The 16,211-nt window shown below is 40.1% G+C and overlaps 1 protein-coding gene and 1 long non-coding RNA gene across 2 annotated transcripts in view; one reads left to right on the forward strand and one right to left on the reverse strand.

Moving 5' to 3' along the window:
- The window catches only part of rcan2 (regulator of calcineurin 2), a 57,595-nt gene extending 44,705 nt beyond the window's left edge, over positions 1-12,890 (reverse strand). The window contains exons 1-2 of the mRNA XM_072679579.1: positions 12,730-12,890; positions 9,942-10,153 (exon numbers count right to left, since the gene is read on the reverse strand). Of these exons, the coding sequence (XP_072535680.1) occupies positions 9,942-10,151 (210 nt within the window). The 5' untranslated portion in view covers positions 10,152-10,153; positions 12,730-12,890. The remainder of the gene's footprint in view (positions 1-9,941; positions 10,154-12,729) is intronic.
- LOC140556090 (uncharacterized) lies at positions 6,667-10,180 on the forward strand. The gene is made up of 4 exons (XR_011979707.1): positions 6,667-6,750; positions 6,944-7,075; positions 8,632-8,743; positions 9,968-10,180. It is a non-coding gene; the product is annotated as an uncharacterized lncRNA (long non-coding RNA).
- Positions 12,891-16,211: the final 3,321 nt, after the last annotated feature.

A 16,211-nucleotide genomic window follows, 5' to 3' on the forward strand; every position in this document is an offset into this window, starting at 1 on the left:
GAACTGTTTTAAGAGACCGCCTCTGTTGAAGCAGTGACGACTGATTTTTAGAGGTGGATGGAATAGAGCTGGCTTCACTGCAGGACTCAAATATCAGTTGTTAGTTATGAGTTATGAATGCCAGCATAGCCCACAGCAGACACAGGCAAACAATCTAGTATGTACTGCTACAACACACCTAATTAAGCATGTATATTGATGTACAATAAATTACATGTAGGTTGGAGGGAAGACTCAAGGAAAGGCAAAAATGGCTCACAGAATGTTTGTAATCTCAGATCTTTGCTCTCTATATCAGGTTTTAAATTATCTCTTTGAGGACCCCTAAAGACTCCATATTCTGGATATTCAAATTACGCTGTTTTCATGTTCACAATGCACATAGTACATAAGAGCAGCATGATGGAAAGATTTTGTCTCCTGTTATGTACACTGTGAGCATAGTGTACATAGTGAGCATAGTGATTTATAGTCATGTCTTTCTGATTAAAACATTTCTCACTCAAACAAAATAAAAATCCATAAACGTTAAGCTTTGCTAGGTCATGTTCATAACATATACAAGTTACATACAGTGATAAATAGATTAAACAGCAAAAATGGCAGCCACTTTTAGGCCTGTGGAAAGACGTTAATGGCTACTTATAGGGGCAAAAACACTACATCACAATATTTAAAGACATTTTCACAATACATTATATTTATCACAATATTTTTGACACAAAGACAAAATGTACCAGTAGTAGCAGATTTTAAAAACTGCCATCTAAATACAATTCCAAATACAATCCCCCACATTCAATGATTCTTTTCATTTCATCTAATAAAACTAGTAATGAAACATGCAGCTGGTCGGTGTAAATATTTCTAAGCATGCAATAAATTAAACACTGACAATATGCATGATATGCTTAGAAAAAACATGTAGTGTATCAGGATAACACAATACATCATGATACCGTCATATAATGATATTGTCATGTTGTCTACCCATTTATGCAGCTGGCTAAGTGTTTGGGCTAGCTAGGCTGATCTTGTCATGAATAGGTCAGCTCCTTCCTTTAAACTTTAGACTAGATTACACAACAACATTTTACTCATCAAGTCAAATACTGTAAAGTATGTTAAGGTAGTTTTGCAGGTGAACAAAAAAAAAACAGTCCACATAACGGCCTGAAAGCCACTGAAAAGTACAGGGAAAAAAACAGCAGCAACATTTAATTCTGTTGAATAGGCTGCAACTAGTAAACTGGTTGTTGCTTGTACAGTGAATCATTAATTACAGCAAACACTCTGCTGCTTTATGCAGCAGTTACAGGGGTGGGAGGCGACAATGGCACAAATCTCTGCAGGATTCTTAAAAAGAGTCCTTGCAGTGAGTAATGTGTGTGTGTGTGCGTATGTGTGTCTTTGTGATCTATTTCTAGCCTCTCAGTGCAGTGAAACTGCTATTTTGCGCATTCTGACTCACAAGGACATACATTAATATTTCAACATAACTGTTATAGCCCAAATAATATACAGAATCCCAGTATCATCCCAATCAGAACAGCAGCCTCACAGGAACAGGCCTAACCTCATACATGCTTAGGACTGTTGGTACAATGTCAAATGGTTTCCATTACTTACTGCATTGGTTAGTGCATATTCTCAACCCCCACCCAGCCTCAAAACATGGTCCAGACATAACTATAAATATCAACTCATATCCAAAACCGGGGCCACCCAGCCCTCAGCCTTTAGGATGGAAAGCATGGCAACATTTAGCTTCTATTTTAATAAAAGACTTCAAATATCAATCGTGTGGCTAATCCAGGAAGCAGCTGCAGCCTAATAGACCCTCTCTACTCCTTGATTAGTATAAATCAGAGCCTTGGTCTTGGCTGCCTTTTTTCAGCATGACATCTTTGTGATCTTGGATACAGAATCTCAATATACAATGAATGCAATACAATTCTTTTCTGGACAGGTCACACAACTCCTAAGTGTTTTTAGCAGATGTGTAGGAGCAATTTGGCAATGTGATATTTGTAACGGTGTAATCAGACTGGTTTAGTTAGGCGAAGTGCAGCACATTCTGCATTTAGAATGTTTTACAGTATCAGAGTATTTAGAGTATCTGAATAGTAGTTTTTAAGAACCTGTTGCTACTGATGTATTTAGTCTGTGATTACATGTATTGAGGTGTTTTGCCTTTAAATATCATTAAATAGTATTTTTACCATACCGTACAGTCCTAGGTTTGCTCAAAAAAATTAATTACAACATCAATTTTATAAAATAAACAGTGCCTTTTGTAACATGGCAAATTAAGAGACTGCTTAAACAGATATGCTTAAGCTTATTTTTTTTTCACCAATAGCAAACTACTACTAGCTCTGCTGATAATTAAAAAAAATTGCTTCAAAAAATACTATCTTAGTGTGACCTGAATGATGTGGTAATGTGACCGAATGCACACACAGAAAAGTACAGATGATCTTTAAGAGAAAAATAATTCTGTAGAAGTGAAACAACTTGGCCACAAAACTTTGAAAATTAGTATTTTTAGTAATGCCAGTTACTTTATATTTAACTATAAACACAGCTAAACAAACAAAATAAAATAGTATTTATGGCATATGCAAAATTTACCCTACTAAGTATAAAGTAACACCAATCTTTGGATGTCACTGCTTGCAAATTTCAGTCCCTTTCTATTTGTAATTATTGTGTCATGTTTTTAGATTTTTCAGAAATAATACTCTCTTAGCCTGTTTACACCTAGGATTAACATGCGTTTTTGGTGATCAGATTTCAATTGGCATAAAAAGCCAGGTGTAAGCACCCCTGAGACACACTCAATTCACAACTGGAAGTGGTCAGAGATGGATCTTTTCCACATTTAATACATGAAAACAATGTGTTTTCTGTGATTGAATATTGCCAGGCAAGTGGAAATACATCTGTTAGGAAACAAAGCATTAATGTCAGTATTTTGTTCATTCTGTTTGTATATGTGTACATGCTCAAGGTTGTGTTTATTTACCAGTAGATTATGGCAGCATCACAGACCAAGTTTCGTGATGGTTTAAATAGTCCCTCGCATTATCTTACGGCAATGTGAGAACCACCTATTGTTACACTATGTTGCAGAACCATCACTGTCTCTCTAAACTGTTCACAGTCTCCCAGAGTAGGGCAATTTGTTTACGGTTTAAAGAAACCGTTATTTACGGGAGCATAAACAGAATCTGGGCACTCCAAATAATATCTGGAGACAAAATACATGTTAAAGGCAGGTGTAAACAGGCTCTATGATCCCAAACCGGCAACACACCCAGTTACATGACAGAAAACTAATCACAGCAGACATGGATACCTACTTTGCAGTGCAGGCTGAAATAAGTGATAGATAATAAGCAGATCTATGAAGTAACTAAGAATGAACAACTTGTTGAGGCTAACACTGATTTCAATAGGTTTAGAATGAATAAAAGTATAAGTATAACGCTGGATCACTAATCACTACTAGATATACTAAATCAGCCATGATCATTCTTGTTTAAGTATTTAATTAATAAAGCCACATTCTGTCCACATAATTAGGGGCATTTTTAGTATAATCAAAAACATCCAATCTTCTGGGTGTGGAGTGGGGTTTAATATACTATCCACACTTTTATCTACATATTCATCCTTTTAAACGAGTGTGGTAATACGCCTCAAAGTAAAGAAATACAGTAACTGGTAATTACATCATAGAGAATCTCTGTTTCCCTGCTTCCCTGGCATATAATGCCAAACATGTCACAGAGAGCTGATACCTACATGTATGCAGGTCACAGGCTGCTGTTATACAGAGTTTTCAAACCAGGCTCACAAAGGGCACAGGCCTTATGTAAGAGAGCTGAAGAGGCAGGGGGAGAGTATGGTGATGACATAAGCTTGTGCAGCGAGTGGGAGGCATTCAGCCCTCTGGCTAAGGCATTCCGCACCACTGGAAACAGGTACAGGGTAACAGAGATGGTACAAGTTTGCGTCATTCACTGCACAGCGGGAGCAGAGGAGTGGGGAAAAAAGCTAATGTACAGGGTAAATGCTCCGAAATGCATGACATCTTCAGCTTATCCAGACAATTATGTGAACCACCTTCAATTACAAATGAGCTGTAGCTAAAATTAGAAGCTTTAAAAAAGCAAGCGTTTCAAAAGAGCATCAAATAAATCCCCCTGTGTATTTGTTATTTAACAGCATGATGAGTCAATAAAGGAATGAAACTGGAATGTTAATGTCTCTCTGGAAGGACGTGCCTAAAATTTTCCCCTCCTCATTCTCCATAAATGTCAATCAGAAAGGTAACCATCCGATTTATCTCCAAAAAGAGTGTCACATTGATGAGATACAGTTTCAGCTTTTCTCTCTGAACTTCAGCCAACCTAGTGACTGGTTAACAGCCAAACACACACAGTCGTGAGCACACATACATACACACACAGCTATGGTATAGTATGTTGGTCCAAAGGAAAGAAGCCATATAGAACAAAAAGGCCAAATTGTAGGAACACCTATTGAGGTGTGGTTTTCAACTCTGTCCTTCTTAAAGAAACACTCTACCACCCTCCATTTTGCCCACCCTCCTTCACATTCCATTAATAGCCAACCTCAAGTGCCATTAATGGCAAACTTTCCAAGGGTGATGCATTTTTAAAAGCTTCTCTGGTTCAGCAGAGAATGTAACAGCATTAGAGCCATGGTGCAGCGAGTAGATCCATGACGGTGCCTCTTATGGACAAACAAAAGAAGGCCCTCTCTCTTTCTACTGTAGAGTATTGGAGTTTAGTTGGTATAATCATATACAGGTACAATGATATACAGGTCTCAGGACACATTATGTATTAGGGTTTCTGCCCCTAATTTTCATAGAAGACAATAACTTTTGTTAGTCTACGAAAGAACAGTTTGTCTTTGTCAGTAGGTTGAGCAGGTTTGCTTTAAATCAGACAGAAGCGAAATCAGTCTGGGGTCCTTGGGGGACCGTGATGAGTGTTTGTGCTGTTTTTGATGCGTCTAAAATATGCAGCGATATTATTGTCATTACATTATCATTATTCGATATCCAACCCTATACAGAACACACAGCACAACCATACTTTCATATAAAAGAAAGCAAACTAAAAGAATGTAACTTCTTAGTTCACTATTGCAACCTGTACCACAAAATGGCCTTTCACTCTAATGTCATTTGTTAAAGTCATTTTTCAAACTGTTAATGCTAATGTTCAAACTTTATGATGCAGAGAACAAAAACAAATGGTAAGCAAATCAATGTAAGAAAATGCCACTTTAGACTGACTTCCAGTGATCATTCCTGAGGTTTTGTTTCTCATGGGGATGGTATGTTAATATGTGGAAAGTACTGTGGGTCTTCGAAAACTGTTCAAACATCCCCGTGTAAACAGGCACAATTTTATTTATTTAATTAATTCAAATTTTACTAAATGATTAGTAAGTACTATTTACTATAAATATGCAAATTACTGCTGACTTTTTTCATTTTGTTGAAAAACAAATGTAGCACAAAGTGTCTTGAGAAGAATTTAGTAGTGGGCAGACCAAAAGGCCACAATTGTGTATAGGTTTAAATCACAGTATATTCATGGATGTTCTTTTTCAAAGAAAGACCACATATTTATTTAAAAGATTTCTGGAATGTTCCTTCACTTTTAATAAGAACCATATTCATCAACTGAAGTGAATATAAAATCTATATTTAAGCTACATGCTTTTAAATAAAACTGATTAGATTTACATGTTAATTTGGTTTTACTTGTTTATTTGAGTTCATGTCCAAATTTCCCCAAAAGTAATTTGTTCTGCATGTACATTCAATACACTCATGCCTATATCAACAACAGGTCAACACAGGTTGTATTTGATAAATATTCTTGTTTAGCATTTCTGCTAACCATAGCAGGCATCACGCAATGTGAGGAAAAGCATGACAAGTGGACCAGTGTCCATGCTATTACTACTGGAACTGTAAATTAGGGATGTCCCAAACCATGTACCTTAATGTACCTTAATGTTGAGTGTATTTTATACAATTCGAACTGTTGCTACTACCAAGAGAACCTCGTGTGAGAGTTTGTGCCTGTGTGTTCCAAGAGTAAAATATCTAGTGAAAGAGATATGTATTAGATGATACAGCTTGACTGAGTTGCAATGTGCAATGTGACAGACTACTCAATTAAACTCAGCTCAGGGTTGCAGATGAAGCGTTGAGGTCAACTAGGTAAAATAGGTGGTTGAGTAAATAGTTCCAATAATTTATAATTATGCTGTGTTCCTAGCGAAAATAGGAATCCAGGCCTAGACCACTAATGAGCCAGCTGAGGGTGAAGGAGAAAAGGAAAAACTCCTTAGGAATTAGGAAGAAACCTTGAGAGGATCTAAGGCTCTGTTGGGGAGCCCATCCTCCTTTGCTTTGGGCTTATAAACATGTTAGTTATGGCAGTATTACTACAGTTACTGTATGACTACAGATGGTGGCTCAGTTACACAAGTAAGGAGAAACTGTTGTTGTGATTGAGATCTTAAAAGAGAACAAAATAAAACCAGATGCAGTCCCAGCAGTCCAAATAGGGCAAGGGTGTGAGCCCAGCAGCACTGAAAAGGTCTGTGAGCAGCAAAGCAGGCAGCATGACGGCCACAGGAAGTCGCAGGGTCCAGGGTAAAAGCTGAATCATGTAACCTGACGGTCCAGTAAAGGTGAGGAGGAGCCTGTCTGGGAGGGAGGGGTGCACGGTGCAGGGAAGTCCCAAAGGGCAACAACAGAGGCACCTTTTCCTCTTTTGTTATTTTAAAATGTTCCGCATGGTTTAGGCGATACGTGGCCATGTGTAGCACATGCAGGAATCACAAAAATTATGCTGTGAAAAAGTATGCTGTGTTTTGTTTACAGCACATTGAAGATGGCAAATGAGGCTACCGACTCATCCATAACAATGTCATCAAAACACCCACTGTGAATACTCAAGAAAATTATTTGCTCTGCTCACATTGGACATTATCTGGACCCTGTACTAGAGGACTGGTAGGATAAATCCTATGTTACAGTGCATGTATGAAAAGGGCTTGTGAAATAAACAAATACCACTTATCCTTGATCAATGAGATTAATGGCACCAATATGAGATGATTCAAGAGGGGGACCAGTTTTTCTTAAAACAACATCTAAGCTTTAATGCAAAGAAATGTGATATTTAAGATTCAAGATCAAATCTGTGTTTTCTGCTCATATTTAATCAGTCAGATACTATTAGAGGATATCAGGTATCAGATTATCCTCTTTCAGTGACCACCAAAGAGGAATAATTCTGGAGTGTTTTCTTACGCTGCACTGAATATGATGACAAGGGAAGCTTATGATACAGCAGAGTTGTTGGCCAGAATTGGAGACAGCTGGTGACAACATTATTGCAGTAGCCAGCAATGTCATTCCCATTTCATCATGCCTTACAGATTTTCCCAACCCTGCCAGAGAGCAAAGGTATTTTTAGAACGCCTGTGATAGTATACTTGTTTATAAGCAGGGGCTACACATTGACTTGGCTATTCAGGGAGAGAATATATCAGGGCCTATTAAATTGATTAAAATTCAAAGGCTGAACAAGCATCACCTCACCAAGAGGTGCCAAATGCAATCAAATGTCCTGACACCACTGCTAATCAGGGATGAAGGCACAGTGCTTGCGCTCCTTTGGACAAACCTAGCCTCAGTGATCAATTAGAAAAGCTGGGGCACATGGAAGCTCACCCTGCTCATTCAGGAGTGGAGGCATAAAACAGAGAATAGCTGCAGTCCATTCTGTCTGGCTGTCACTTCTTATTAGGCTTTGCAAAACTGGAACACTTAGACATTTGGTTGCTCTCTGGATGTTTAGCAAATCCAATCATTGATCTCTAGTGCTTTATCGCTTTATGGACATGGATGGCCATGGCTCTTCTGATTACTCTGCACTGAGGGATTTGCGAGACACAGAGGACTGGGGCAATGTGAAGTAAAATGCACAAAATCCATGGGATAAAAATGGATAAACCCGGTCCACACACATCTGCTGCATGGGTACTTTAATGCATGGTTTGGTTTCTGTCACCTCATGAATCCAGTCAAGATCATTTTTCACTGATGTCTGATTTGCTCATCAAAAAGCAGTGGCACAATTAACCGCAATAGGTCTACATCTTAGGAGTCCTTAATGTCACTTTAAACTCATTTTTAATATTTTGTCTTTGCTTTATTTACATATAGTACAACTGTACATATGGTGTTGTTCATCTGATAAAGGAAAAACACTGTTTTTAAGTAATTAAGTCAGAAAGTAGGGTGTTGAGCCACCGTGGCCTGCCAAATTAGCTTCAGTACGTCAGTATCTGGATTAAGAAACTCTGGAATCGTACTAGAGTAATGAAAAATGATCTTCCAAAACATGCTCCTATTAAGTTTTCAGACAGCGCTGTCTGTCACCCTGACTGGATTTTCCTAGTTATACCTTGGTTTCTGTGTTTGTGACCCTTGGTGTTTTCTTGGTGTATTGTTAGCCTGTTATGATTTGGTTTTAATAAAAAATCCTCCCCTTTGGCCTCCAGGTAATACCATCTGGCTACTCAGCAGAACAGACAGACTTAGACCATCACACAATCAGTTTCCTACACGTTTTCTACACTGGACAAACCAGGGCTGATGATGCAGTACGTAGAGGTAAGCTTCAGGTAATGCAAAGTTCTATTCAGAATAGGAGACCCAAAGACTTTAAAGCCTTTTGAAAAACACTCTAGGATTATAGAACTTAGTAAATGTTGTTATATAGAATACTTTAATGTCAACATATAAAAAGTGCAAAGTTATTTTTCAGTAAAACACTAGCAGAAACCAGGGCAGCCAGGGCTGATTCGTAGATACAAAGATGCCCAAAAAAAGATCTTGTAACTACTAAAAAGATAAGACAATCACCACTAAAAACATCACAAACTTAAGAAATGACCCTCTTAATGCCAGGAAATACCCAAATAGCAGAACTGGCTTCCAGGCATGTGTCCAAAGTATAGAAACTATTTTAAACTAGAGAGCACAGTTCCTACAGAAACTGTGAGCGTGTTGCGGTTGAAGCAAAGCTTCTAAAAATTGGTCAGATGTAAAAGACTTGTTTTGTGGGTGTTTGATACACGTCAACCAAGCACTTCAACAATGCACAATGTATGAGTGTCTGAATGAGAGGTATCCATTGTAAATCATCTGTGGAAGTTTGATTTGAATATGTCAAAAGTTCAACCATTTTCATACAAACACTCAATTCAAAAATATTTCTCAAATTGCCCAAGTGATGGATCTATTCAGATAAGCACACTTTGCATGTCAATCTGATGATTTAGCATAAAAATGCTAGATTTACAGTTATGAGATGGATCATGAACTGGAGGGTTCCTGGGCGGTTGCTAAGGTGTTCTTATGCAGTTGATAAGGTGGTTGCTATGCTGTATTGCACAACACACTGTAATTACAACCTTGCTCCTAAGTGCAAGCCCACTGGACTGATCTCATAAATAAGGAGCGAGATATTTGAATATGCACCTTTGAGGCAAATTTCAAACCTGATGTGGCCTACATTGATAATTGGAATGGAAAGACCTAATTCTACACAACTGTGCCGCAGAGCTAAATAATTGCTTTCTCGTTGGAGCATTCTAGCATTCCTATAAATCAAACAGAAATTGCAGCAATCTGTCTATGATATGTTCATTCTGAAAATATCTATAATTATGACGAGGCGATATTGAGTAAATGCAATGTTGTCAAATTGAAGTAAAACTGCCCTAATTAGACTGGGACAAAAGTTGCATCTGTAGTTGCATCAGCTGCTTTCTACAGATGTGCGAGTGTAAATATAGCTTGACCTTACCTTGCCCTCCTGCTCCTCAAAAACAGACTGGTCCACATTGCAAGCGAACAGGGAGGTAGGGAGGTCATTGAAGTCAGTGATCTGATGGAAACTGTCTCCCAGTGAGGTCTCTCCCACGGTGGACTGCAGGACCACCAGCTCTTCTCCCCCAAGGAGGTAGACCCGCCGGAAAAACAGAGGACCACAGGCAAATAAATGCTCTCCCTTCATGGCTGAAGGAATAAAGAAATGACAGATGAGCATTGCCTCTATTTATTATTTCCTTATTTTCTTATTATTATCTTCTTCTTCTTATTATTATTATTATTATTATTATCTTAAAATGTTGTCATGTTTCCTTTCTTGCCCCTAATGGACACTGCACAGATTTAGAGGGGTCGTTCGCTAGTTGATGGAAACTTTAGCAGTTTTGGCAACATCTGCAAACACTCATCTCAGCGGGAGACATCGGCCTTCTAAATCCAGTGAAACATAACCTTGTGCGAAGTAACTTATTAATGTTTTGACACGGCAAAGACGTAGGAAAATTCTAATAATTTCCATTTGCGTTACTTTGCTCCTCCGCAGAGCTGGAGGATCTCTTTCTTGCAGCTGTTTTAAGCCTCTTTGCCTTTTTTTTACCTGTTTTACTGTAACTATTCAGGTCTGCTCAAATCAACATGACGTACCTACCATGAACAGTCATGTGTCTGTAACCTTTTGGGAGGTGAAAGAGCTCAGTAGGAGTCTTTTTTTTGTCACTAAGGAAGTAGAGTGAGTTGAAAACAGACAGTGTCAAGGCAGAAGCCCGTCTGACAGGGGAGGAGTGGAAATGGAACAATTTCCTCTTGGAACCCCAGTGGGCTGATGTTAACTTGTGCTACAGGGTACTAATGAACTGCAAGAACATTAAGTGATAGGCTTAAGGCAAATACGGGGGTCCTTACAGCCCATCCCGGTGCCACGTAGGGGGTCTCGAACTGACCCACATGCCTGTTTTGTGAACTAGCTAGTGCTGACACCGGCAACACACACACACTGTTAAACCTCCTGCAGCTATTTCGGGATCAATAGCTCCATCACCAGCCACATACACACCCACACATTTCCAGTCTCACTCTAGCTATAGATAGAGGCTGAAGCTGTCTGGCTCGTTCTTGCCCTGTGTAAACGATGCTAAAAATAGCCCGAGGACTAATGAAATGCAGAGATCGCTAGGCACTTGATTAAAGTGTTCCAGACGGGGCCCTATTTCATTTGCAATATCAGCACGACCTTGTTCTCAGGCAACAGTGTTTATCAGCCCAACATGAATACTGACATGTCACAGCCACTCTATTTATAGAAGGCATAGGCTGAGACCGGACATCCATATTTTGCCATTTCAGTACTGGTCCACAGAATGGTCCACAAAGGATTCCTTCCACACTGGTAATTGTGCCAATACATTATCCAAAGACAAATCTATCATTTAAATGGCCTCTCACAAAAAAAACCCGAACTATTTTCAATAGCAGGCAAGACAACTAATTTGGCTGATCCTGGGGTAGTTTTAAAGCTTGCTTTGCTTTCTATTGGGCATCCGGGTCACGGCAAACCCTACTGCAGCACATGCACTTCAGGCTGGTGGGTACATTGATGTCCATGGATCAAAGTGTCTGAGCAGTGGTGGCTCAGCGGTTAGAGCGCCGGGCTATCGATAACAGGGCAGTGGTGGCTCAGCGGTTAGAGCGCCTGGCTATTGATAACAGGGTTGTGGGTTCGAGTCCCGGGCTCGGCAAGCTGCCACTGTTGGGCCCTTGAGCAAGGCCCTTTACCCTCTCTGCTCCCCGGACGCTGGAGCTGGCTTCCCACCGCTCTGGGTGTGTGTATGTACTCACTGCCCCTAGTTCACTAGTGTGTGTGTGTGTGTGTGTGTGTGTGTGTGTGTGTGTGTGTGTTCACTACCACAGATGGGTTAAATGCGGAGGACACATTTTGCATTTTCGAATACGTGCACCTTTACCTTTAATGGTTAACACTGAAGACCAGGGATGGGCAAGATCATCAAACCATTAGGATCCAACACTGCAATATCCAGAAGAACACGAACCATAACTGGCCACCAGCAACCGGAAGACAAAACATAAAGGGTTGGTGGACTGCAAAAATATTATGATGACAGCCTATGTCTCAATGCTGCTCATTCACAAAAATCCTACCCACTAAGCAACCCGAATGGAAGGTGAGGCAGCCAATCAGAGACGAGTCTGCTGCAACCTGTTTGCTGCATCTGTACTTGACTCATCCACTGGAGGAGCGGCTCTCTATCGTCACCGTCTGACATAGCCAGTTCCCTTCTCCCCCAGACACATACAAGTACATGCCGTCGACGAAAGCCAGTTTTCCCTTGCATTCATGGACATCCATGTACCCACCAGCCTGAGGGGAAGACGCCTTTAGGGTGCTGCCATTGAAACAATCCGTCAGGTGCAATGTGTTGGTCAAGGTCAGGCCTGCTGCTCTGAAAAGTAGGCTAGCGTTACACATGACGCCCCTCACTTCGAGCTTACGACCCAGCAGCGGCTTCACGAACCATTTCACCTCACTGAGAGGAGTTTTGCGTGCATCTCCGTGGAGCAGTTCACCGCTCCTAGGTCTAGCTGTGACTTTCTAAAAAAACAGAAAGTCGCCGCGAAAAGTCTCCGGAGACGGTTTTTGTGTGTGTGTGTGTGTGTGTGTAAGAGAGAGAGAGAGAGAGAGAGAGAGAGAGAGAGAGAGAGAGAGAGAGAGGCTGCATGTAATGAAGCAAACGGTCGTGTGTATCTACCTGAGCGGGCTGTGTCTGGCTGTCCGGTGTGGGTCCTCAACGACGGCTCGGCCCCCTTTCCTCTTCCCTCAGTGAATCAGCCGGGCGATTCCAGCTGCGTCTCGCTAATCTCCTGACGTGAGACACGGACAGCTCGCCTCGCCAATGGACGGCCTCAGATGTTTGCGTTGGCCAGTAATGAAACGCGGGGAGGAGGGAGCATCCTTTCAGCAATGGGTTCCTCAAAGCGAGGGCTGAACAAAATACACACACACACACACACACACAAACGACCAAGTGACGAGCATTAATGCACGAATATTCGTGAGCGAGTCGTTCTATTAAACCGAGTCGTTTCGAACAGTCGATCGAATCGATTAAAAAATCACTGGCAGTGAACTGTAAATACATTGCGCCTCATTCTAATGTTTGACTAACAAGGTGTTAAATGTATGAAAATGTTCACATGCTGCGAATAAGTGTATATAACTAAAATACTTCATAGTTGTAAAATTAGATATGATGCTACCTCCTGGGAAATGCATCCCCTCTTAAACCCTGGCTACATTAGTATTTTATTCATGATACATATTATATATTGACTCCAAATGTCCATACCAAAACATTATATCATAGTTGTGTCTACAGAAAGTAAGTAATAGGGTAATGCCTTCTAAGGCAGTCCGCTAGTCAGGAAATGCATCTTGACATAACGTTCTTTCCGTAGACACAACTGTACACAACTTTCTGAAATGTTTTTGGTAATAGACATTTAGAGATTTAGAGTGGATATACAATACCTTTAAGTATCATGACTCTAATAGTAATGTAGCTAGATTTAAAGGGGGGGGGGGTTAGGACTTCTGAAACCAAGCCTGGGTGGACTTTGAGGTATGCTTGGGATAACTGTCCTGTTGCAAGGTCCAATGACGCCCAAGCTTCAGCTTCCCCTGCTGAAAAGAGGTTCTCACAGTCGCCTGACTTGAACCCCACAGAGGATCTTTGGTGGAATTTTAAGAAGGTCACGCTTGTGATGAAGGGTTTGAATGTTTTGAGGCTGCAGTGGTTCATTAAAAGTATCAGTGTGTGTTGAAAGTAGTTGAAATGTTTAAATTAGACATGTTAAAAAATCTAATTCTAAATTCTTATTTGCAATGGAGGTTGAATAATTTTGACTGCATCTGTATACACACAAACACACACACACACACACACACACACACACACACACACACACACACACACATTATACCTTGATATGCCCCTCGGCTCCAAAGTTTTAATACAATAAAGACATTGCACCATAACGTTTGGAACATATCTATGAAAAGGGAACACTAGATGTCCAAATGTTTGTGGACAGGCCTTTTATAATGAATGATGACTGCATTGAGCTACTTTAAATTGAAGTATTTGCTGACACATATGTGCAAACACACACACACACACACACACACACACACACACACAGCTTGTCTAGTACATGTACAGAAGTATTGCCAATAGAATAAGACTCAAACATCCTGACCTCACTAACGCTCTTGTTGCTTAATGCAATCAAATCATCACGGCAATGGTCTTCCAAAAGCTAGTACAATGTTTTCTCTAGACAGAAGAGACTGTTATTCCAACAAAAGCAGGAAAAAACCTTTTTAATTCCATTGATTTCAAAAGAAACAGTGGATGAACAGGTGTCCCAATACTTTTGTCCATATTGTGTACATTAAAACAGCCATGTTTCGTGCATAACTCTTGCTTGCAATGACTGCTTGAACATAACATTTATATCTAAGATCTTAGAAAATTCCAATCTGAGACCCTGTCATAGCACTGAGGCAGCTTTAGTGAAGATAACAAACATTTATTATATATTATGAACCATCAAGATTACTTAGGTCACAGGGTGCTGGTTTCTTACTCGTTTACAAAACTCAGAAAACCTCAGCAGGAGGAAGAGCCTTTTCTTATAAAGCCCCCCAACTCTGGAATAACCTTCCAGATAATGTTCGGGACTCAGACACGGTCTCAATCTTTAAATCTAGGCTGAAACTTATCTGTTTAGTTTAGCTTTGCAGATTCAGGGTTTACGGACACAGGGAATTGTAGTATACTGAGATGCTGGAGCTGGAGCCCTACCGCTTGGATGTGATCTGCCACTACTAGTATTACCACCATTAACATCCATTACTCTCATTACTCTTACCACCACTGCTATGATTATATTATATTATGATTTTTATAATTATTAATTTGCTATATTTTAATTATTTTGCACACATGAGCAGTAGTCTGGGTGATTCAGTTACTTTTATCAATAATTTATAAATAGTTCTCACCAGAGGAGGATGGATGGGTCCCCCTTGCGAGTCTTGGCTCCTCCCAAGGTTTCTTCCAAAGGGAGTTTTTCCTCACCACTGTTCGCCTTTGGCTCCTCACTGGGGGTCTTTTAGGGTCTATGTCTTGTTAATCTCTTGTCCTCAGTCTAATGCCTGACTCTGCAACGCTGCTTTGTGACAATGACAGTTGTAAAAAGCACTATATAAATACATTTGGTTTGATTTGATGTCTGCGATTCATAGACCACCATAGATCACCAAGTCTCTGGAATCTTATCTGGTGTTGCTTTGCAAAGCCTCTATTTACAATGCCACTATCTTAAGCGCCTGCTTGTTGTGGGGTCATGACACCCCCAACATTTCACACATAAGGTGGTCGGTTTTGGATCCTGGGCAGTTCACACTTTACTCTTACCATTACTCTCATACAAGCTAATCTTGGAATTCTGCAGCTCTGTAGTCTGGCCATTCTGGAAGTCTGTTGTATGAATCTTGCAGTGTAGCCTCTATATTTCCTTTCATAACTTCTGTGTAGTCTCTGACAAATACACACCCGCTGTTTTAGATCTGTCGGACGGACAGCTGAAGAATAATGAGTATCCTTCTGTCATCTGCAGCGGGGCCTTCATTGGCCCACCAGTGTGTTCTTTCTTTTTAAAGTTTTTATATTTACATACCTTGTTTCTTTGCAAATCCTCTGCTACTCTGCAATCTCTCACACTGTGTTTGTGCACATGTTCAGTCTAGCGACCAGATTATTATTGTTGCACATTTTTTCTAATAGGAATATATGAGGTGCAAAACTTTGTTCGTTATGTTCACGTCACAATGATACACATACAGCAATAAAGTAATAAAAGTACCAGTAATAAAAAGTATCACTGCTTTTCAGTGGTTAAATTTGAGCACTTCTGTTGTTAGGATCACTACTAGGTCTAATTTATATCACAGTGTATCCATTAGTTGTTCATCATTTTGTTGGGAGGATGAGTTCCCCTTTTGTGTTCTGGTTCCTCTCAAAGTTTCTTTTTCTTCTTACCACTTTCCTTGCCACTTGGTTGCTCACCTGGGCACCAAACCAGGTGCTATAAAAATAAACTTGGTTAAGATACAGATATTGATTATGCAACACAATAGTTGTATAACACAACTGTGTACCAAGTAAAT

Source organism: Salminus brasiliensis, chromosome 1, assembly GCF_030463535.1.
Source record: "Salminus brasiliensis chromosome 1, fSalBra1.hap2, whole genome shotgun sequence".
Taxonomy (NCBI): domain Eukaryota; kingdom Metazoa; phylum Chordata; class Actinopteri; order Characiformes; family Bryconidae; genus Salminus; species Salminus brasiliensis.